Source organism: Chiroxiphia lanceolata, chromosome 16 (genome assembly GCF_009829145.1).
Source record: "Chiroxiphia lanceolata isolate bChiLan1 chromosome 16, bChiLan1.pri, whole genome shotgun sequence".
NCBI classification, from domain to species: Eukaryota; Metazoa; Chordata; class Aves; order Passeriformes; family Pipridae; genus Chiroxiphia; species Chiroxiphia lanceolata.
In genome coordinates, this window is record NC_045652.1 from 4,244,165 (window position 1) to 4,268,096 (window position 23,932).

Below are 23,932 nucleotides of genomic sequence, written 5' to 3' on the forward strand. Positions count from 1 at the left end.
ACATGGTAACTTTAAACATGAATCGGTTTATGTCCATTTATTTAAAATTTCATTGAAATGGTGCACCCTTTATGTAATAAAGACATACCAAATACATGTGGAAATGTAGAGGAGCTGGTTAGTAACATGGAACACACCAGTTTAAGTTATAGTTTATTGCTATTTTTTGTGAAAGAAGCTACCTGGAAATGTTACTTTGGCATATAACGATTAGTAAACAGAAACATTTTTATGTTTTAGGATTTGCACTTGTCTGAAATACAAACTGTATAAATTTTGCTATAAATATTGCTTAGGACTATTTGAAAACGGAGGTTCGTGTTGGCGAAAAAGGAGCTTCACAAGTTTTGGTAACATGTTGATTTTAGTGAGCTAATTTTAGAGTTGTGCAAGTCTTTATTGCCCAAATTAGGACAGCAACACGAAGGAAATACAAGAAATGCACAAAACTCTGTTAATTAGAAAAAGTGATAGCGAGCAAACAGTAGTAGCTTTTTTAGACTGTGTGGTATGATTTGCTAAATTTGAGATTAAAAGACCCAAGGAGACTGATCAGGGAACCTTCAGGGTGTTTGTTTCCTACAGAAGGCTAAGCCCAGGTTGTTTGTGGACGCTGTCCTAACATCTAAAAGGACACAGGGCTGACGTGGAGCAGCAGTGTTGAGGTAAGAGCTGTTGCTGCTCTGCTGGTGGGTGCAGGGACAGCGCTGAACAAATCCCCCTGTGACACAGTCTGAGAGCCCTGCACCTCGGGGGGTCACCCAGCAGAAGGAGGCAGTTCCTCATAAAATACATGAGAGTAACTTAGACCCCACTGTGAGCTTGTGAAAACTGCAGGATCCTCCCAAGACCCTGGTGGATGGTTACGTCATGCAAAGATAGGCCCGGGAACTTTCTTGACCATTTTTTCAGAAGTGGTGACTCATTTTCTAGCCAGGTGCATGAGTCAGGCTGGTCAGCTCGGTTTTAAAGGAAGAGGGCAGTTCCATGGAGTGCTTCTAAGTGGTTTTTGCTTGAAAAAATCAGGCTTTCGTGTTGGTTCCTGCAGGGAAATCTTTCGGAGGCTGGTAAATTCAAATTGGTTCAAACTGGGAATTTAGTCTGGTAAGGAACTGGATTTACACATTTCCAGAGAGCAACGGAATAGAGACAAGTTCTGTGCACAAGAAACTGGCCCAGGTTGCCTCCTGTTTTACATTTTTCCTTCAGTTTTCAGTGGAGATATTAACAAAACACTTCTCTATATTTGGAATGCTAATGGCAGTCAAGTTATGTCAAAAGAAGGATCTATTATTAAATTGACAGTGTGTCAGTGGCAGAAATCAGCTATAACTTGTTCTGCATGTCATTAGCTGGAAAAATCACATGCAAATTTTTAGCATTGATCAAAATTCCATTTCTCACTGATTTTTGCTGTGTTAGACCTGGGACAGAATAAGAAATTTTTCTTGGGTGTATTTTAGTACGCGAGAGAAATTGCAGTGCTTGGAGCCAATTTTTCCCTCATGATAGTTTATGCATTCATTTTTCCCTCAGAAATAGTGTTTACCCAAGTTAGTAAAACCTGGGCGAGGTCTTTTTACATTTAAAAGAGATTTCCCACATATCTCTTTTTGATTGTCATATCCTTCAGTGTGCTTGTCCAAATCCTACCCACATGGTGCTATGCAGATGAGGCACTCCCACATAGGGAATGTTCTGCACAGAAATCATGGAACGCCTAAGCAGGCCTTTTTTTGCCTTTTAAGAAATAGAGTCCTAAAAAATACTCCAAAGAAAGTACAATTCTGCCCACCAGCTGAGGATAATGTAGGGGTTCCTTTAAAATATGTTGTTATATAAGCTGGTAGGAAAAAAAAATGAAGCAAAAATGGCAAACTTTTGCTTCAGCTTTAGAAAGTTGCCAGCTGCTTGAGATGGCAGAATAAACTAGTTTAATTCACTTGAGCTACTGATTATATTTAAGTTAATAGGCACAGATTTAGCTGACAAACCTCTACACCCTCAACTGAAGGAAACTGCAGTGATAAGACCAGGGTAAGATTCATTTGCTCTTAATACTTTTCCAAGGCATCAGCCACCATTACATTGTTGATGATGGTGCTTTTCACAGTAGTAGGAAAACTGGTGTTGTTTAATTTGCAGTTTAATGCAGCTTTCATTTGCTTTGCCAGATTAGAAAAGGGAGCTCTGCTCTGTTGGCCAGTCCCAGACACGACCTCTGCAGCTCTTTCACACCTTCACTGCTCCCTGCACTGTGTATTTTGCTGCCTTCTGATAAAAAACTATTGCCAATTGCTCCATTTGTGAGTGCTTTTTGTGTCCTGTTTCCAGAGGAAGCTCCAGGAGCTCCTCTGTGACTGCTTGTGATGAGAAAATTGTTTACAGGAGAATTTATAATCTTTGGGGGTTAAAAGTAGTAGATGAATGTAAAAATGTACATGCATCAAAAATTGTTATTTTCTACAAAAATTTTAATTTAAAAACCCCCCTAAACCAGTGCTATGAGCAAAATCTAATATTTTAGCTCAAACAAACATTTTTAAAACCTTTCTTGTTCTGTTGCAATATAAACTAAAGCAGACATATTAGAAGCTGGATTCTTTTATTTATGTGTTGTATTCTTCCTTTATTTTGTTCTTATTAGTCAAAATTAATTAAAAATGACAGAGTTTGCTGTTTGATTCTTCATAGTTCAGTGATTGGTTTCCATATGTTGAAATAAATAACTATTAAAGCCATCTGTTTCCCTTCGAAATAAAAGTAATGGCATTTTCATTAGTGTTTAGCATTTAACTGATACTTCAAAAAAATTAAGCCAAATTTAAGTTGATTTGTTTTTACATTACTCAAATAACTGTGTATGGTGTATTTTAAAAAGCCATGGGGTTTTTTTTATTGATAATACTTGAGGTGTTGTCTGCCTTGGGATATCACCTAACTCAGACATTAAAAATAAGTGTGATACACAAAACTGAGCCAGAAAACATCCCTTTTAATGCTGAATGGGACCTAAGCAATGTATAGGCCTTATTCAGGTCTTTTCTATAAAGGTAAATTTATTTAAGAAAGGTGGTGGCCAAAAGCAATTTTGTATTTCCATATTAACAGAGCTAAAAATTAGGAAAACATTTACTTGAATCAGAAGTTCGGTCTCGTCCTTGCTTTTGTTCATGATAATGCAGTTTCTCTGCTAAGTTTTGGATGTTACTGATATTCTCAGTTTGTTCCTGGGAAAGCCATAAAATCCTGAGTCAGGTCACTTGGCAGTCAAGTGGAAGAGAAAACTGCTTTTCCGCTATATTGTATTGCTTTAAATTGCAAATGTCTTTGTATTTGCTTCAGGTTTTTGTTTCATTTTGTTTGGTTTTTAATCCTGCTGTTGCACTCTCTGTGTTAGAATCTAAGATTTATATTTCTTTGACTGTTTAATGTCTCCTTTCATCGCCCTCATAAATAGTAATGACTAGCTTATGTATATCCAGGGAAGTAAGGCAAAAAGCCCTTGAGTGTGCCAAGTCTGAAAAAATTTAAATTAGTGTATCAAATGTTAGAAGAAGAGGAATTAAGGCTCTTATCAGCTAACCATAAGCCAAGAATCTTTAAATTCTAACAATGGTTTGGTGGATACAGCTAAATCTGGCTTTAGTCATGAAAGACAATAGCAGGCGTGTGGTTCAAAGTGAAAGATTTCACCTTAATGAAAGCTATTTAACATGGTATTTTAAATCCACAGGAAAGCAAATCCTTATTCCAAGGTGTAGATCATTTCTGGTAGGGGAATCCCACAATTTTTTAATGAACATGTTTCCCTTTCTCATTTCTAATTAGCTCCAGCACTTAGATTCCGGGATGCCAGCCTTCAACACCGAGATTTCTGATGGTAATAAAGCACTCGAGGTGGTATTTAATTAAAGTAGAGTGGTGATAGAAAAGACCTGAGCAGGGCTGAAATGCTAATCCTTTTGCATTGCTCAGTGTCCCCTTGTGATTGTGATTGATGAGTTGATTTCTCTTTACAACTTCATTTGCATCCTGTGGTAATACCCACAGGCAGAGGTGCTCTGTGTTTCTGGATGAGAGCTCACCATTAGTACAAGCTAATGTATTAAATGGGGTAGAGGTAGGGTGAAGAGCTCTCTTAGCTCTTAAGCAACCTATTAAATAACTGGTTTATGGTGGGTGATGGGACTCCCCATGTAAATGCTAGTGCTTATAATATCTTTGCCTGCTTTTACCTTGAAAATGCATATTCTGCCACCCACTGTTCTACCCTTCCCCTCTTCTATTTATCTCAGTAGTTGTTTTAGAATGATCATGTCAGGTAGTGGCTGCTATGAGGAATGGCTGTAGAGCCATTTCTTTGATTCATAGAGGTGAAATAAACTGGTTAAATCTTGAAAAAAAAAATAGACTTCTTCTTATTAGAATTCCTTGTTACTGAAATTCTGAGTCCATCTTGAAGCTTCTGTAAATGCAGAACTGCTTCTTGTTTGCAACCAAGAGGTTTGTAGTGGGACTATCCGAGCTCCTCATGCTGTCAGCCTGCTTGCCCACAGAGATAGTCACCAACACTTTGTCCCTCAGAACTGGTGTTCCTGCCAGCAGTTCTGACTTGCATCTGAATAGATCCCCATGTCATGTATTTTATAAGCATTTCCAACAGTGAATTTCTACTGGATTAGTATATTTGCTCTGGCAGCAAAGAAAGCCAACTGTATAAACAGGACAGTAGCCAGTAAATTGGCACAAGTGATTTTCTCCCTTTACCTGGTACTTGTTAAATCTCATCGAAAGTATTTGGCACAGTTTGTGGCCCTCCAGTGCCAAAAGAAGGTTCAGCACAGGGCCCTGAAGATGTGCTGGAGCATGTGCCACGTGGTAAGAGGGTGAGGGAATTTGTACTTGTTCAGCCTGGAGAAGAGAAGGTTCCAGTATGACCTAATAGCTCCTTTTGATGCCTGCAAGGTTATCAAGAAGAAGGAGCTCTTCACAGAGATGCATAGTGGGAGGATAAGAGGCCACACACAATGCAACATTAGAACAACTAGATATGAAGAAAAACCCCATGAGGACTGTTTAGCATTGGAACAGGTTGTCTGGAGAGTTTGCACAGTCTTTGTCCTCAGTGGTTTTAAAAAAATGAGTGGATGCAGCCCCTGAGCCCCTGGGTCTGATCACATAACTCACCCGGCTTGGAGCAAGAGATCATAGCACAGAGAGTGGAGATAAACACTCCAAACTTCCACAGCCAGATACCTTTCTGTTTTTCACAGCTGATACATATTTTGTAAAATACAATTTAGAACTAATTTCTTACATAAAGAGTAGATAATCCAATGTAACACAGAGGTGCCAACCTCTAAAATGCTGTGTGTACCCTTTAGGCTGTCCTACCTATTGCCTTCCTGCCACTTCAGGGGTAGGGTTGCTCTAGCTGCCACTTTCTACTTATCATTTCTCTCTTCTCTCTTTAGTGAATGGAATTCTGTGTCAGCCTTCTTGGTTTTAGATCCAAGTATTATTGAACCTAAACATAAGGGAAGAAATATTTTAAATCTGTGTAAAATAACAACCTTATGTGTGCACTTGTATAACCTAAAGGGTCACCATCCCTTCTGCTGAGATTTTAGGCAGATTTTTATTTTCCAGTCACCTCTAATCTCTCAGGTCAAGTATTTATTCCTTTGCAGTCTTTCTTCTCATGTGAGTGAATGTGTGTTTTTAAGCAAGCCAAGGGTATTTGGTTTTCTGTGTTTACAAGTTCAGACTTCTTCAAATCCAGTTGTCTAGGCTCACATTTGAAAATAAATTGTCAAAATGAACGATTCTTGCAAAGAGAGTAGTTATTGCAACTTTTCCTGATTACTGGTAAGAGGATATTCCTCCATCATTGTCTTGTTTTTCCAGAAGTCTGCTGTTAAATGGAAGGAGTACCCAGAGACAGATCATTGCAAAAATGACTGTGGTGTTTTCAGAAGCTCTGACTGGAGGCTCAAAATCCTCCAGTTGAGACAGAAAAAATATGTTATGTGCCCAGGCTTTGTCTGATTCAGTGGAGAACTGGGCTGCATATACTGAACCATTTCTGGGGTCCGAAAAGCCAAACCTGCTGACAGGGGTGATGCATGTAAGGAGCTTCCAAGTTTCCTCTGACCTTGCAGATGGTGACATGTTCGGCATTGTCACTTCCTCGATGATCACCTGACTGCAAAGTACAGTATATTCATAAAAACAGCACACATCCCAAAATTTAATCTAACACGATGTCTCGGTAACTAGATCAGACCCACTGCACCGTAACTCTGCTGCTGCTGCTGCACTGTTCTTGCTCAATTCAGGGGCTTAGAGTTAAGGAGATGTAACAATTTCTGCAAAGCAAAAGCACTGGGATGTGAAAGGAAAAAATCTGTTCCGCAGAGTATCTTCCTGGAACATGGTTATCTCCTAAAAGTGAGATGCACCTCGTGCAGAGCCCGTGCAAATTGCCCTGTTGCTGCCAAGGGCTGCCAGTGCTTTGCTGTTTGCAGCAACCTGCGAAGAGTTTGGATTATATTTGAATGTAAAAGTTTGGATTCTCTGGGACTTCTAATCCTGGTGAGCTCTAGTTCAGGGGAAAGGACTTCTGTGCTGGAGACCAAGCTCTGTGTGTCTGCTTTGCCAGGTTAGTTCCTTGAAAACATCTGAAATTCCTCTTTTCTTCCGTGGTGGCCGAGACAACGTTGTTGTTTCTGTAGAGAAACCTGAAAGATCAGAGATGATCCTGCACAATAAGGGTTCCTGGGAAGTACAAGTTTCATACAGGAAAAAAAGAGTTTAGTTCAAGATGATTTGTGAATATTGGTATCTCTTCTGGTTTTCAGAGATCTGTTTTGAATTTAGTTAACCATGTACACTGGATTGAGTCGACTGGAAGTACAAGATGGTGATACTTTTGAGAATTTTCACCCACTTTGATTATTTTTATATTTATGGCAGATAATTTTTTTTTCTTCTTCCTGAAAGCACAGGTAAAAGCTAGTTTTCATCTGAATTCTATGGGGAGGTTTTTTCTAGATTGCAGGTAATATACAGCTGACTAACAGCAAATACCTGCAAATGCAGTTGTAGAGGGTTTTTTTAGGGCTGTTTTAATTACTCTTTTCTAATTCTGAAGTAATTTATATTCCAAAATTGTGTGTTATTTGTAGATGAACCACAAGTGATTTTTAAATTAAACTTACCTGAGGTTGTTCTCAAAAAAAAAAAACAAAACAAAAAAACCCTGAGATAATTTTCAAAACTTTCAGACAAATAAGAGAATTTGAGGACCTGCAAGTTACAGTGTTGGTGTGGAGTTTTTTGCATTGTGTACACACACTGTTAGGTGCTCTGCTTTTAGTTTTAAACTACTTGGCCTTTTTGCTTTGTGTAATTCTATTAAAAAAACTCTTTTCACCTAAGGCAAAGGGAACCCCCATTACCTGGGCTGTGTGGGTCAGTGCAGGGTGTGTAGTAGTTTGCTAATTTATTTATTTTTAACTGTTATTTTGATCAGAATGGTGCAATGCTGTTGCTCTTTCAGATTCACAGAATGGTAGATATTAGCTAACAGATTCTGGCAGCAAATTATGCTTTTAAATTTCTGATTTGTGTATGTAAGAAATGAAAGGATTTAAGTTCAGGGTAGCTTCACTCTCACTCTTTTACTTAGAGCACTGGAGGCTTTTGTAACATGCACTGCTTATATTGTTTGAATTAATGTCATATTCTGTCTTTAACTGGAAATATTTTATGTCATAATTTGCTTCTGAAGCATGTGAGAGGTCTTGAGTTCAGGTTGGTTGACTGGTGTTCAATCTGTGTTACTAAAATGAAGTGAAAATAATAATTTGAAAATTTTATTTTCGTAATTCTTATTAGCACACAATATCTTCAGATCAATTTACCAGGCTTTGCAATTCTCCATTGAATTTGGTTCTTAGTTTGATACCATGAACAAATACATGTGTGTGTGTGACGCTAAAACTGAGTCTTTCTTAATTGCAGTAATCACTGCAGACCTCTTTATTGCAGGATTTGAATCTACTTTTTCACTTTTTTTTAATTGAATTTAAGTGATTTGTTGTAGTTGTTTCCCCCTCACACTATTCTTTAGTAGTGAAAATCACTGCAGAATTTAAGAATCCATTTTAAACGCTGAACATTTTTGTTCCTACATGAAGCCAGCCAAGGAGCAATGAGCCCTTTGTGGTTATTTACACAAGGCTGTTCATAGACTTACCCCTTCATCCACACCAACAAATGGTGATTGTGTCAATTTTCAGAATATCTTGTCACCTTTCAAATCCTGGATCTATTGGCTATAATGGTATCTGGAATAAACAGGAGCAGATGAAAAAATTCTCTGCATTGGACTAGTCCTGTAGCCTGATTTCTGCTTACAGTAGTTCACAATTACATTTATTATTTTGCATGGAAGTTAAGATGTGTAGAAGAAAGTCATCCATTGCTTTTCCTTCAGTAATTTAGGCAGAGTTACTGTGTTACCATGTTCATCAGATAACATTTTGCATCTACTGTACTCTCAATTGTGGCAATAAATATTTAAGGGGAGAGTCAGATTTTTGTGGGTAGGCGTAGAAAGAGGTTGCAGAGCAGTAATAAAAAAGGAGGATATGAAAAAGACTGAGTAGGGCAAGGGTTTAAATGATTGAGAAAAGGAAATCAGGATCTGAATGAGAGGAGAGGAGAATTCACTAAAAGGCTTAGCCAAATAGACCCAGTACATTTGGAGAGGCAGACATGAGCCTTCCAGGTCCCTCTTTTGGATCCCGAATTCTATCCATACAATCCTCATGTCTTCTGAGGTGGATTGATTCTGCCTAAGTGCATGCTTGACATACGTGTCACTTAACAGGTGTGATTACTTTTCCAGAATTAAATTCATGTTTCAAAGTTTTTGTTGCATTTAGTCTCTGGCAGCTGAAAACTAGTTCATTTCTGGTGGGTTATATAGTGAGCTTTTTTCTTTCTTGTTCAGATAAGCCAGTAAACATATTTAGAGAAAATTATTTCAGTAAAATCCTGCCAAGTCTGTGTATTGCATTGCTCAGACACCTTTTCCAAAGCACAGTCCTTCACACACCTGATTGATTCTAAATCTGACAAAACTCAGCAGGCATTAGCGAGCACATAAATTATTGTTTCCTTTTAAATGTGCTCTTAATATATTTAAAAGCAGATGGTGTTGCTTTACTCACAGGAAAATTAGCAACACTCGTTATACCCATTGCTATTCCAAGGAAAATGTCTTTCCTTTTCCACAGGCCGACTTGGGAAGAACAGAAGTAATTGCCAGGACATGGTACTGTAACTATGAGTTCAGGCTGTGCATTAAAATGACAATGGAATAGATTAGTTTGAGGGTAGAATACATATCAAAATTGTTCTATATAGATATCAGAATATTAAATAAAAGGAAAAGACTTCATAAAGTCTCATATAATCCCTCTTGGCAAGGCTATATGAGTAGGTATTCACTTTTTCTCCTTTAAGCATGGTGATGTGATTAAATTTAACTTGACACAAGTGATGTACTATACCATGTGATTGTAATATTTAAAAGAAAACCACTTTTCTGATTGAATACCTACTAGCTATCAATTTCTGTGTGGCAATATCTAATCTGAATTTATTCTGCAGCTCAAATGCAAAGGCATTTGCTGTGTTCTCCATCTCACTGGGTGTGCACTCAGCAAATACAAAACTGTTTCAATATTTTTTGCTTTCTTATTTAATCTAATGTTCTACTGTAAAAGACAGCTGGTTCACATGGATATAACTCTTCTCTCAAAATACTCTTTTTTATATTTTTGCTAATTCTAGAGTTTGGATCCGTGGTTCTAAACAGTATAAACACAAATGCTGTTGGATGTGGTTGCTGTAAATTAGCCATATGTTTCTGGTCAATATGCCAAAGTTTTTCTCAGTGCTGTTTCTGTTTCTGAAATACCCTTCCTTCCACCACCTCTCTCTTCCTTAGAAACAGAGGCACAAAATAAAACTGTAAACTAAGAAAGATAATATTCATCCAGCCCTGCAATCTATATTATTTTAAAATAATGTATTGTTCAGAGTAATGGTTTTTAAACCTACCAGAGTTAAGCACCTATGGCACAGGCAGAGGCCAGCTTTGCAGCAAGATTTACTACCATATAAATATGTTCAGTCTTGTGAAGAAGGGCCAGTAAAAAAAATAAATCTCCAAAGAAAATGTACAGGGAGAAGCAATATAGTTTTGCAGATTTGAGAGCATCTACAGATGTGGAAATGAAAACACAAGGGCAAACTGGCCATTCCTTTTACAGTAAGAGAAGCTTTTTAGAGACTTAGCCAAGTAGAACTTAGCTGTCAGTGTAGTCAGTGAAAGTCTTTGCTATAGGAACCATTAAAGGATTTTGTTAGTTTTCTTCATAACTGCAGATTCATTGTAACACTCTATTAATAGATTCTGGGCTGTTTTTGGGGCATTTGTGACATTCAGCAGTGTGCAGTTTGCTTTGCAGAGGCACATCTTATCACCTTTTTTGTCTCCTTGTTGAGAAGATCTTTCCTTTTCTTCAGAACCGTGCCTTAGGTTGCTAATGACAAACATTGTTGGGTAAACAGTTCCTCGTTAATGTTACAACAGCATCTTAACAGAAACATCCACTGAACTATGCAAATGATCTCGGTGACAAACAAGCCCAGCAAAGTGGAGCGCAGGCAGGAAGCCAATCTGTCTGTTCCTCGTGCCCAATGATATTTTGATTGTCATTTTAATCTTAGAAGTAAATAACATCAGTGATCGTGTTCCGTCATTTAATCTGGGTGCCAAAACACGAGTGGTGCTTTAACTGGCATTAAACAAGATGGCACTGCTGTGTTAGCTGGTCGTTGTAGCTTGGGTCATCTGTGTTCCATCCCAAATAACAAAGTGATGGAAACCTCAAAATGAGACAGAGACTGGAAATGGGCGTTCTGGTTAAATAGTTAATGTCTAGATTCTTTATATTTTTATTTTTTTTTCCTGCAAAAATCCTTTCCTGTCACCCTTAATGTCTTCATTAGTCATAGTTCTAGCTAGGCTGGACAAAAAAAACCTTCCAGTTTTTTTTCCTCAAGTACCTTAGCAGTACTTCTAAGCTCCTTTTCTGTTGCCAAGCCTTGACTCCATGGCTTATATACTCATATTTTGTGTCTTTCTTCATTGAGAAGCTTTCTGCAAAACCCTGCAGGCCTGCTGAGTATCTTCTTTCATAATGAATGGTTTGTTCCTGCATGCTGAAGTTCTCTTTAATCAACATCTCAATCAGGCAGCTGCCTTGGACAGTTTCCTTTCCTAGGTGGACCTCAGGGTTTCATAATATTTCTCTGGTTATACCCAAGTCTCTTTTCCTGAAGCCCAGTTTTGTAACTCTGTTGATTATTTTCCTGGTCTTCCTCCAAATTCCCAGTCGTGTCATTGTCTTTATGAGGTTTACCACGTTAATCAAACTTTTACCTGGCTAAGCAGAGTAAAACCAAACAGAACAGCTCCTGTTGGTTCATTTGGGACAGTTTTGCAGTGATTGTTGCTTTAACCTGGTTTGTTCCAGAGCACAGGCTCTGACAGCAGCCCTGTGTCCAAATAGCTGAGCAGGTGTGATCTTCAGTCAGCTTTGCTGCTCAAGGCAGCTTTTGGCACTACATTCTCATTTCCCTCTCTAGCTGACTGTGTTCCTTGTTTTATTTCAGGTGAGTCAAGTAATGATCCTCCCATTGTGAGAAACTTGGGCCTGTTTCACAAATGACAGATGAACGGTGGTTATTGTGGTGCTGCCTCAGGAAATGATTCAGCACGAGGGATTATGAAAGGAAATGTCCCTTTTCTCCTCTGAGGCTCAGTCAAAGCTCATAAGTGAAAGATTGTGTCCCTGGTTCAAAGAGGTCACTCAAAGTGTTCAGTTCAAGAGATGGCATGGCAGTTCAAACTCGAATACCTGCTGCTGCCCTTCAGTCTTGGGGGGTAACATTGCCCCCTCTGTCTCTGCAGCCTTATTTTACTCCAAATCTGGATACTCAGGGCAAGCTGCACATTGTTGTAGCCACTTCAGTGGTGCTTTTGAGCAGCACGTGAAGGTCTGTTAGACTGAACAGTCAAAACACTGCCTGTCTACAGTTCTGTGTTCTTGGTTCTCTGTCTGTAATACTCCTGACACCCTTCACTCATTCTACCTTGTGTTTGTTTTGTATATATATATATATATCATCATTTGTTTGTACACAAAAATCACTACTTAGGAACCCATGACACCGTGATCTAATTTCTCTGAACAAATGGCCCTCAAGGATGTTTTGTCAGCACATGGCTGTAGATTCACCTCTTTCTGTGGCTGACAAATCCAGTAAATACACTGCTATATTTTATGGTATGTCCATTAAGAAATCAACTGAAAAGGCAGTTAATTTAATGTACTTGGGATGAGGCAGCATCTCTAAATTGGGAATAACTCGGTGTAGCTATTAATCTCAACTAGAATAAATTGCCCCATGTAGACACTTCTAAAAAACAGAGCTGTATGCAGTCCCAATCTCCTGAGAAATTCCTGGGTTTTTTGTACTAAATTGCAACTGACATGTTAAATTCTACTTACAACAAATTTGAAATGAATTATTTTAACTATGTTAAAAGAATTTATCAGATTTCTAGAATTGATCTGTCAAAAACCACACACCTGCAACTGGATTTGATTGCTATGCAGTTCCCCTCTGCAGACTTTAATTCTTTAAAGAATTCATTCCTTTACCAATAAGGTGGCATTTAGAGAAGTTTTTGGACTCGAATTATGGAGGTATTTGTGCTTGTGTGTAGATTACAAGGTAGGAACTGTTGCAGTAGAATCCAGAAGAAAGGCTTACAAAGCACAATGCAGGGTTGTGTTTAGACCAGACACAATCTAGCTGCAAAGCATGGTTGGTCACCTGAGTTGGTATATCCCATATCTTCAATCAATATTGCAGTGAAAAAAAAAATTGCCTTTTCAACCACTTTACTAGAAAAATAAAAAAATAGACATATTAGCTTTGCTGCAATTCAGCTTTAGGAAGTGGCAGAGGCTTTCAATAAATTAATATTTGCAATAAATTTTATTTCAGTAGAAAAATTGCAGATAAAATTAGAAAGCTTTCCTGCCTGTTTTTATTGTTTTAGAGGTCATTCAGAAGGTAGAGAAAAATATTCCTTTCTGTGGAGATGTAAGGCAGTGTTCCTCTACATATGATGAGAATAGAGATATTTGGCAGAAAAGTAAGATATGTCATAGTTCACAACATTAAATTGCATTGTTTGAGAAGCTATTCTGGTCTTGCCTGCATTGTAGCAATTGCCACACTGCTCTGGTCATGGAATAAACAAGTGTAAACATATTTTTCTAAGAAAGCATTGCAAATACATCTCAAAGAACTGAGACATTGCTTCTTGAGGACAGAAAGCAGACTAGAAGTTGTAGTTAGTCTGTTCCTTGTCAGTAAATCCTGTGTGAGGAAAGTCATCAAACAGGACAAAAGTATAAAATCCATTTTGAAGCTGTTCTGCTACTGTTGAAACCACATGGAATCGTAAAATAATTTAGGTTGAAAGGGAACTTCAGAACCCATCTAATCCCAACATCCCTTTTAAATCAGGGATAAATATACAGATTAGGTTGCTGAGGGGCTTTTTGAATTCTGGTTTGAAAATCTCCAAGAGGAGTGTGTTCCTGTGCTTAACTTCACTCATATTCATTATTTTATTCTTTAGACCCAACCAGAATTTAGCTTTTGGCAACTTTTGACCGTTTCTCCTTGTTCTTTTACTCTGTCCCTCCGAGTTCTGTCTCTGTGACCATGGGTTAAGTGGGAGAAGCTGCAATTAGGTTGTCTGTGAGCCCTCTCTCCTGCAGGCAGTGCTAAACCAGCTCCCTCAGCCTCTGCTCCTGTCATGTGCTCCAGCTGTCCTGGCAACCCACCACTGAACTCTCAAACACATCTCCTGCCCTGGGGGACTCCAGACTGGACGTGGTGTTCCAGATGCTGTCTCACAGGTGCTGTGCAGGCAGGAATGATCTCTCTCCTCACCTCACTGACTCTCCTTTTGCTAATGCAGCCACTGAGCAGTTTTGCCTTTGCTGCCTCGAAGGCAGAGCAGTGGTTTGTGCCCAACTCACAGTTCACCAGGACTCACAGATCCTTTTCTGCAGGTCTGCTCTCTGGCCAGGCAGACCACAGCCTGTACCAGTGTGTGGGGTTATTCTGTCCCAAGAGCAGGACCTTGACCAGATTCTTGTAAGCCAACTCCTCTGGCTTCTCAAGAGCCCTGTAACTGCTCTCCCTGTTCTCTGCCATGTGTGGATTTGCATTCTGACACCTCTTACATGTCTTCTATGAAGATGTTCAGCAGTTTTCGACCTGGTCTTGATGCCCAAGGGCTGACACTCATGGCTGACTGACTGTTAGACCTGTAAATGTTGACTGCTACCCTCTTTAAAGGCCAGAACTCCAGACAGCTTTTTATGCACCTTTTCTCTTGACAATCCAATCCTTTTCTTCCCCATCCTCCCTGCTATTTGGGTACAAGGATTGCTGAATCCTCTTCTTCAGTATGCTCCAGTAAAGGTGTAAAAGAAATGATGTTTACTCTCCTATAAGGACTTGTGGGAAACGAGAAGCTCCTTTTTTACTTTTCTTCTGCAGTGTTTTAAGAATCAATTCAGTCACTGTGAAAATGGATTGCAGATGCACCTGCTGAGTGCTTCAGAGTCTCTTGCTGTATGGGTCTTAAGGCTATTTTGGAGAGTTGTGTTTTCAAAATGTGATGTAAATTTTCTTCCATGTATTTTAAAAAAGGGAAAATGTTTTTTGTTGTAATACAAGGTTGAGACAGTTGAAAAAAATCTGTATAAAATACTTAAGGGTAAGAATTGGAGGAAGTGAGGGACAGGCAGAAAACTTAAATTTAAAACTTAAAAGAAAGATTTAATTGTTTAATGTGGAAGTAAAGCAAACCAGTGTGACAGACTCATGTCCATTTGTGCCATAGCAGGAGGAGGAATTGCTGTGGATGACAAGGAAATCTATGGTAATAAATCACAGCATCATAAAAGCAGGAGAAAGTTTCAACAGTGACAGCTGGAAAGAATGAAGGTGTTGGAGGGAGTGCTTTCTCCCTGTGTTTCAGTATGTCCATAGAACTGTGTGGCCTTCAATTCAGGAAGGATTTCAGACTAAGACTTAGTTTTCAGCAAGTTGTTTTTTGCCTTCTCTTAACTGTAAGAAAATGTTCTTTGCAGGCTGTTGGGATGTTTCAGCTGCTACTCTTGTTCCATACTTCAGGCACTGACACAAATTGAACATTTCATTATCAAACACATATGTAGCAGTAGCAAGAGCACAGACTTTTACTGGAACAAAATATATGTAAAAAAGGCTAAAAATAAGTTTTACTCTAAAATAGGAGTAAAGAGGTGGTACTTGCTTGCTAAGGTAGTAAAGAAATTCTATTTTGCTTACTCACTGTTACCCTTTTCCCCTGTGCTCTCTGAAAAAAGTTATTCTGCATTATCTTTCTTATTTTTGAGGACACCCTTCTTTTGGAACGAGATTGTTTTTTAAAATGAAAACTGAATTTGGCTTTGTACTGAACCTTCCAAAAAAGAGAGGTGGCTGGAGAATTCATTTTGTGTGATTGCAGGAGCAAATGATGTGAGTCAAGTGGCCTGGTCAGATAATTAAGCTACAACAGAGAAAGCTTGCAGAGTCAGTCAGTTGTGATTATCAGTCCAGTGTGGTTGCATGTCTGATTCCTTCTGAAAAATCTGAAGTGGCTGCTTTTATTATCATTAATTGGGGACTGCCAGCAACAAATCTGGAAGAATTATACTGCCACTTTAAAGCCTTTCAATATATTTTGGTTGGAATATAAGTTTAATAATGAATTGAGGCCTGTTTGCTGCTCTGCCCACCCCTATGAACTGGAAGGTTTGTTAGAATAATTCCTCTGTTATGTGTCTGCCCTGTTTCTGAATCTTGATGTAGGCAGTCAGTGACAGTGTGGCTAAAAGTGTGTATTCTTTAGGGCTGTCTGTATCTTTATAGTTGTTTTTTCTTTTTCTTTTTTTTTTCTTTATTATGTGATTTACTTAGAAGTTTAATCATTTTAAAACCATCTCCAGAGCATCTAGGAAAGTTCCTTTAACAGTGAAGCATTAAGTTGCTTAAAGTGCCTCGCAGAACTAAGCCTTGGAAGCATTTCTGAAATATTTCCCCTGCTAAGCAAGAGGGATGTCATGAAATGAAACAAAAAAAGGAAAGAATATTTCATTTGAATGGAAGGATAAAGTACATTTAATCCAAAACAGGCCAGTTCAATATCGGCAGTTTACTCGGGGCGTTCAGCAATTTTAAAATAGAAATCTTATTGATATTAACTCTGCCACATGGAGGAGGAATTAATCCCCTGGAAATGCACACGTGTTACTGTACGTTGTAGCTATCCCAAAGCCAAAGCCATGGAAGTTTAAGGTGTTTTTTAACTTTGAATACAAAAATGTTTTAAAACAAAAACGTTCACCTTCCAGCAACTTGCATAGTAGCATTTCCAGTGTGTTTTTTTTTTTTTAAACAGCTATTAATGTAGTCAAGCTGTGTTTTTTCTTCTTCTGTGTGTAATCATCTGCTCAGTGGTGCACTCCATAACTAGTAGCAGGAGACAGAGGAGTGGCCTGCTGTGATTGATGGGGCGAGGCCCTGCAAGCTGAAGGAGTCCCATCTGGATCAGGTTTTGGGAGCAGTCAGATGTTGAGAGGGGAGGTCAGCAAGCCCTGCATTGGCTCCCCCTCCTTCCCCACCCCAGCCATCCCCACTCGTGCACACGCTGCATCGCTCACACGCCCTCACCCCATAACTGATGCTGGCTTTGGGCACATGCTGCATGGCCTGGGACTAGAGCAGCTGCCAAGTTTATGGAGGATAAAGGGAGCAGGATGGTACAGCAGGTATTTGCACTTTTATTTTCACTTGAAGCTCTTGATTTTAGTCAAGCCAGGGCAGTTCTTATAACCAGCTGCACCACTGCATGCAAGAACTCCTAATTCACGTTGTGTTGCTTAAGTCTGAAGGAGGGCAAGCTACGGTGGGGATCATGTCTCTGCTGGGCTTGAAATATGGAACTGAGCCATTCTTACAGCCAGCAGGTTCGCAGAGTAATGTTGCATTTTTCTTCTCTGTTTCCCTGCCCCGAGGATACGATGCAGTTTGGCTCATTTAACTACAGTACAGGAGGCTTTCTCTAAATGTGAAGTACCTCTTGCCAGAGAAACGAAATGCACCAAACGAGAAAATAGAGTAAAACAGACAATAAACTGCCAGTTCGACTTTAAAATGCAGGCAGGCAGAAAGGTTTTCATTGAATACGTTTTTATGCTGCAAATGTGTTTTTTGAAAAAGGAACGCTGCATAAGTAATGTTTTTCTGGGCTCTCTCTGTTGTGTACAAACAAAACGAGCTTGCTTTATTATGTTTTGACACTTTTCATGCGTTTCTTAATTATGAAATCCTTTCAGAGCAGAAGATGCTGAAAAGGCACGTTGAGATCTGAGATGCTAGAAGCAGTTTAAATTTGAAGCTTTTTTTCCTATGTAGTAATACAGATGGAATAGGAGAGCCTTCACTTACCTACATCGTTGGAATCCTTTTTTTGTTTTGGTTCTTTAGAGTTCAACGTTTAACCAGAGGCAATAAATTTGATTTTATACACTGCCACGTAAAGCATAGTTTTCAGTTGAAATGTGGTTTTCATTAAGACTCAGGCCAGAACATTTAGCAGAGCCTGACTGTCTGCCATCCTTTGTTCTTCTTGCCGTTGCCAACAACTACTTTTTTTAAAAAAACCATGAACAAAATGAGCATTAAGGGGTCATTTAATCTTAAAGGTACTTGGAACCGAGTCTGAAGGGACAACTTCTGGTTAGCCTCTCATGTCTAGGTGGTATTAAGCAAGGTCTGTGTAGTGTCACACACGGCTTTGAAATTACTCTAATACCTGAGTTCATAGGCTAATTTAGGGTCAATATTTCCTGTTGCTTTTAGGGCCATTTCATATTTTCAACTTAATGCATTAGAACTATTATTTCTTCTTATTCATTTTAGTTCACTAGATTTTCAAGAGTGTGATAAAGGGAAATTTTTGATGATTCTATTTAAAGAATTTTTGGTTCTTTAAGTTTGATTCAAGTGTATCTGACTAGTCTGGAGTTTCCATCAACCACATGTACCTACAAATGCCTGATAGCTGACACTGCATTATTCTTGATATAAATTCATATTCTAAAAAATAATCTTTGGCTATTATTACCCAAGTAAGTACTAAAGAGAAGGTTTATACAAACATACTTTTATGCTACATTGTAATACTGTGTCTGAATTAATTGTGAATAATAAATTCAGACTAATTTTAAAGGCTAGGAAAGGTTTCAGTAGTCACTGATTTTAAGAGATATCAAGTTTATTGTTGCTACCATTTTAAACTTAGGGCCTACAGTAACATGCAAAAGTTTAATTTCTTTAATGTCCCCATCCTCCAAACAATTTATTGAACATGCAGTGACTGCCCTGATAATCTTGTGTGCCAGTTTTCTGCTCAAAGCATGGTGGGGTCGGTTTATTTACTGGCAAGGTTGTAAATCCTAGAGTAGGTACAAGTTACTAAAAAAAAATAGACAAATAAATCCGTGACCCTTCATTGTTTACTTATTAATGAGGTCTCAGTTATAAATAAATGAGTCAGACCTCAGCTGAACAAGTCTAATGAAAGAGGCAGAAGAGTCTCAGCACGGTGAAAGTGGTTGAATTACCAGTGCAATTTGCCATTTTATTACAAATCGAAAAAGTTTGGAGTTGCTGGTAAAAAATAATATAAAAGTTCAACCCTCTTAATTAAATATTAACTGTAATTAGCACTAAGTGTGGATGCTTTGAATATTAATTAGGGTCCTCGTGGAACTGCTGTCAAGGTTAATGAAGAACAGTGGGGGTCTCGGCAACATCTGGTTTAGGACTCCAGGTAGTACAAAAACCTTTAGATCAAATGCACCTGGACATTAGCCCTTGGTCCCTTTGTTGCCATTATTGTTCTTTTTTAACAGCTGCTGACTCTAATGCCATGTTTAGCATCTGACATGAAGGAATAGCTTAAGGACCAGCAGTAACCAGCTCCTGTGTTTCAAAGCCAGCACGGGGAAAATGCTTATACAGGCAGAATTCAGATATGCTTTTGTTCATTCCTGCCACTTGCTGAAGTCCTTCCTGAAACAGCTGATTAAAATAAGGTCGACTGCCTCCTCCACAAGTTTTAAAAATACTTCTTTAACATTTAATGAATGTCTCTGGTGTAATCCAGTCGTTGCTGGGTTTTGCTTCCTCTTCATTTTTTTTTTTTTTTAACTCTGAAGATATTAGGTAAAGGAAATAAGAAATGAACTTTAGCATTTTAATATAAGAGGATAGAAGTACACATTTACAAGAGTTTTTAACCTCCACAGAAGTTTAACAGGGCCAGTTTCAGTGCAGCATTAACCTTGGAATGATTGTAGATGTATGGAAACAAAAGCCACTTAACCCTGTGAAGTCAGAAAATGCCACTGTTTTAATTTTAAATATGTTTGAATCAAGCAACACAAACTACTTGCTCAAGGCCTCCAGTAGCAAAGCTGGGATTAGAATTAGGGAGTGTTTGATTGCTGATGGAAAGTTTTAATTTTTTAGGACACACTGAACACCTCTTACACAAGAAGATTTAGTTTTCTCTTCTAAGCCTGAAATCTACCAAGACTTAACCCTGTGCAATTTTTTAAAAGCTCTTGAGTTTAGGACCAGTTCAGGTCACAGAACTGATGTCTGAATTAGTTGAAATTGGCTGGAAATGTCCTTACACACTTAGTGAAAAAGATTGTCTTTTATTCATCCTATTCAGCCTATTTTGAAATTAGGAAATCAAGGACTGATGAGTACAAATAAACAAAATCCCTGCATTAGTCCTGTGTTTGTACATGCTTTGGTGGGAGAATAACAGAGTAGTTTAAAAGCTAATTAATTTTTTACTTAAATACACATTTTTGCATTACTTGATATTTAGAGGGATAATTTTATCTTATAAATTGGCTCTGAGGTTGGGATAGTCCCTGGATTAATGGCCTCTCTTGCTGTCTCATGCAACACTGTGTTTTGGACATCTTTCATATAAGGTATTAAAGATTGTTGTGTACATTTCCTTCCCTAGAATTATTGCTTTTGGGTATGAGCAAAGCATTTAGTCAGAAGTTTTCTAATTGACTAATTAACATGCTTGGCTATTCTTTATCATATCAAACAGAAAGATGGATCTATCCATAAAGAGATGAGAAGATTTGTTTTTAATTGTATAGGCTTATTGTGATATGCAAATAAAATACTATTGTCTACAAATTTAAAACCTTTACAGTGCTTAAATCTATTTCTTTTGACAGTCTGCAGCATTGAATTTTTCTTTTATTTGAATTGAATATTTCTTTAGTTTAAGATTTTGAACTGAAGCATGTTTAGATTCAAATTTTTAATATTTTGACTGGGTCTCATTATTATTTTGCATTTGTGGCATACGGTTGCTCTCTACAGAGTCCCTCAGAGTATTGTGAATATCTCAGAGCATTAGTTCATATAAGTATTTTCAGTGCAAATCCTGCCCTGTGTGTTAGGTTGCATACATTGTGTTGTGCAAATGGTAAGTCAGAGTGGATCCCAGACAGTGAGCTAATCTGAGCAGAGCTCTGTACTGGCAGTTGTGCTCAGTAGCCTTTGGAATCAAGTGGCTTTGTCCCTCTTCCCTGTCTGAGTTGAAGCATTAATTCAGGCAGATTCCACTGACCTTTCCCGGTTAAAGAATCATCTACAGCTATCCAGTGAACAGCAGACTTGTTTGTCTAATTAGAATATTATTTAATAGGTTTAGCAAAATGCATTTAGTTCAGATAAGAAATATTCCCCTTAAGAAACAGCCCCTGTGCCCTTTTCAGGCCAGCAATCTTAGCAGAACTGTCATCGCTCCGTGTTACCTGTGTGGGACCTTCGCTTATCTAATCTCACGCCACGTTTCTTCTTCCTTTTCTTTCCCTTTGATTTTTTTTTTTTTTTTTTTCCAGGGTAATCAGGAAGCTACAGCACCTCCTGACACAATGGCACAGCCTTATGCCTCAGCCCAGTTCGCTCCACCTCAGAATGGTATCCCTGCAGAATACACAGCCCCACATCCGCATCCAGCTCCAGACTACACAGGCCAAACCACTGTTCCAGAGCACACGTTAAACATGTACCCTCCTGCTCAGACACACTCTGAACAGAGTGCAGCTGACACAAATGCACAAACTGTCTCCGGCACAGCCACAGTAAGTCAAGGTTACAGCTCTTTTCAAGCACTTTGTTTCGAGTTACATATGTTTTTATCAATAATTTCTGTTGTTCCGTTACACTTAACGCTTTTGCACTTCATTTGTGTTAGGATTAGTCAACATGTTAAGCTTAAAAGTCTGTCAAAGTTTATCCTTGAGCTTGGAGAATGTTTTTTCACTGGGTTTGGAGCCTCTCATGAGGTGTCAGAGCTTTGTAGAATCTGTGGTTTCTTTTTCAGCAGTGTTAGACAAAATGATTAATAGCCAGCCCATGAATCATATCATAAAGTTTAATTAAGTCCAATATGGAAAAATGCAAATGAGTGTTTGTAGGCATTCATTTGCAGGGGAAAAGAAAACAACAAAAAAACCCCCCAAACTAGACTCATTTGGTTATTTTTAATGGCCTCTGTGCTTTTGACACTTGCAAGTAATTTTTAATAGAAGTGTTCATGGAACGATATTGCACTAAAATCACCGTGTGAATGAGTGTTGTGAAGAACATGCCTGTAATACTGTATTTTCTAGAGAGCTTGTTTGTGCAGCCATTACCCGAGCTGTGTGTGGATCCGTGCTCAACAGAGCAGAAATGATCGACTTTCCTCCCGTTTGATTTATATATAAAGTTCTGAAGTGTCATGAATTATGCAAGAGACTCCTTGCATGGCTCTACCTTGTAATTTAAGTCACAGATTTCACACATTGATAGTTTAGTGCTTCTGTCTTAATTCTAGAGTGGGACACAATATATCCAGTGCCAACAGCTGGCGGATTTCTGAGCCATCAACCACCTGTGTTACCTGTGTAGGATCGAGCACAGGACAGGCAGTTGGAGCATGTGCTCCAAGCATCTTTCCTGGCTGTCCTCATCCTTGCCCCAGCCATGCTCCATGCCTCATCCGACCCCCCCTTCCTCCCCTAGCACATATCCAGCCTAAAAGGTTCCATGCATCAGGGCAAGAGGAAAAGGAAAACACGTTCCCTTAAAGGAGTCGTTCTGAAAATTTATGTTTATTACCATGCCACTAATTTCTTTATATGAGTATGAACAAGAAAGAAAATCATAGGAGAATACTCCTTGTTATTACCCTTTGTGAATTAATTACATGTTTTTTTTGGTTTGTGCAGTAAAATGTTTCGGTCCTTTTAGTTTTGACCTGGTAACCTTTTATTGCCCTGAGTGGCCCTTTGCTCTAGTAATATGAGAAAGCTTAAATTCAAGAGCCTCTTATTAACTTATATCTCATAGCATTCTTTGCAACTCTACAGTCCCTTCTTATACATCTCCTTACTAAGTTAAATTCCAGGGATTTTTCCCATCTTTTAAAATTTTCTTCCATCATCATTTTTGGTTGTTGTCAAACTCTTGTCAAATACCACCGTCATTGGTTTAGAGCAGGAATCCCAAGCTGAATAGAAACTCAAGAGATTGGATATTGACTGAAAAGATAGTCTTTCCTGCTGTCCCTGTCTCATCCTTTTTATGTTCTACAATTTTCCTTGTATTTTTGCCCACTGCTGCACCCTGAACATTCCACTCGGATGCCTTTTCATGTTTTGAAACTGTTGCTGTTCAGATCCGAAGTGAAATAGTGACAGTGCTAAAATCAATGGTAAAAGACCCATCGATGGCAGTGGGACAGGAGCTCATCCCTCATCATTTATTGCTTTCAGTTGATTGTGTTTCCTCACCCTGTTTTGATTTTTCAGTTTGAAGAAGTGTCAGTCACTTTATCAGAGGAGTCAGGGATGTGTTTCCCCAGCATTTTCCATAGCAAAGGCTGGTGAAAAGATGTAGTTTGGATTGTCTGCAATGCCCATATCTTCTTCAAGTGCTCTATTCAATCCCAGCTAGCAAATCCAATGATTTCCTGCAAAGTTTCCAGTTTCTGATATGCTAATAGGCTTTATTGTTATTTGATTTTGTGTTCTTTGCAGTCTGTTCTTATTTTCTTTTTGCTTTCCTAATATCCAACTTGTATTTTACCTGTCAGACACCTTTTCCCTTCTGTTTCCCCTTGAATTTCCATTCTCTGAAAGGTAACACTTGAATTCCACTAGCCTGTTGTATTCAGGGAATATAGTATTTGCTCTTTTTATTATGGATCCTTTTCTTGCATTCCTGTTTCCTTTTTTACAGAGGAACAGACAGAACATTTCAAAGTAGCTCCCATGCTGTTTATAAGGAATTAGATTTCCTTCCTTTTGACTTTAGGGTGTATTTGAGAAAGTTTTACTTTGGTTTGGTTTTTAAAAAGATTATTTCTTTCCAAACTGCAATGTTATATTGAAAGTTGTGGATGCTCTCCCTCGAGAACAGCACAATGAAAAGAGAGGTTTACAGGACGGGTGTGTATCTCCGTGGAGCTGCACTGACATTTAACACGTTGCTCACCAGTTAGTTTTACAAACTTACAGTCAAATATTGTTTGCAAAATTTAATGAGGGGGACCTAGATTTAAAATCCTTTATGC

The 23,932-nt window shown here is 38.5% G+C and overlaps 1 protein-coding gene across 34 annotated transcripts in view; it reads left to right on the forward strand.

Annotated features, from left to right (window-relative positions):
* The window catches only part of RBFOX1 (RNA binding fox-1 homolog 1), a 1,157,213-nt gene that overhangs the window by 1,008,298 nt on the left and 124,983 nt on the right, over positions 1-23,932 (forward strand). For all 34 annotated transcript variants that reach the window (XM_032703684.1, XM_032703685.1, XM_032703682.1 and 31 more), the window contains one exon: positions 21,213-21,455. In XM_032703684.1, the coding sequence (XP_032559575.1) occupies positions 21,213-21,455 (243 nt within the window). The remainder of the gene's footprint in view (positions 1-21,212; positions 21,456-23,932) is intronic.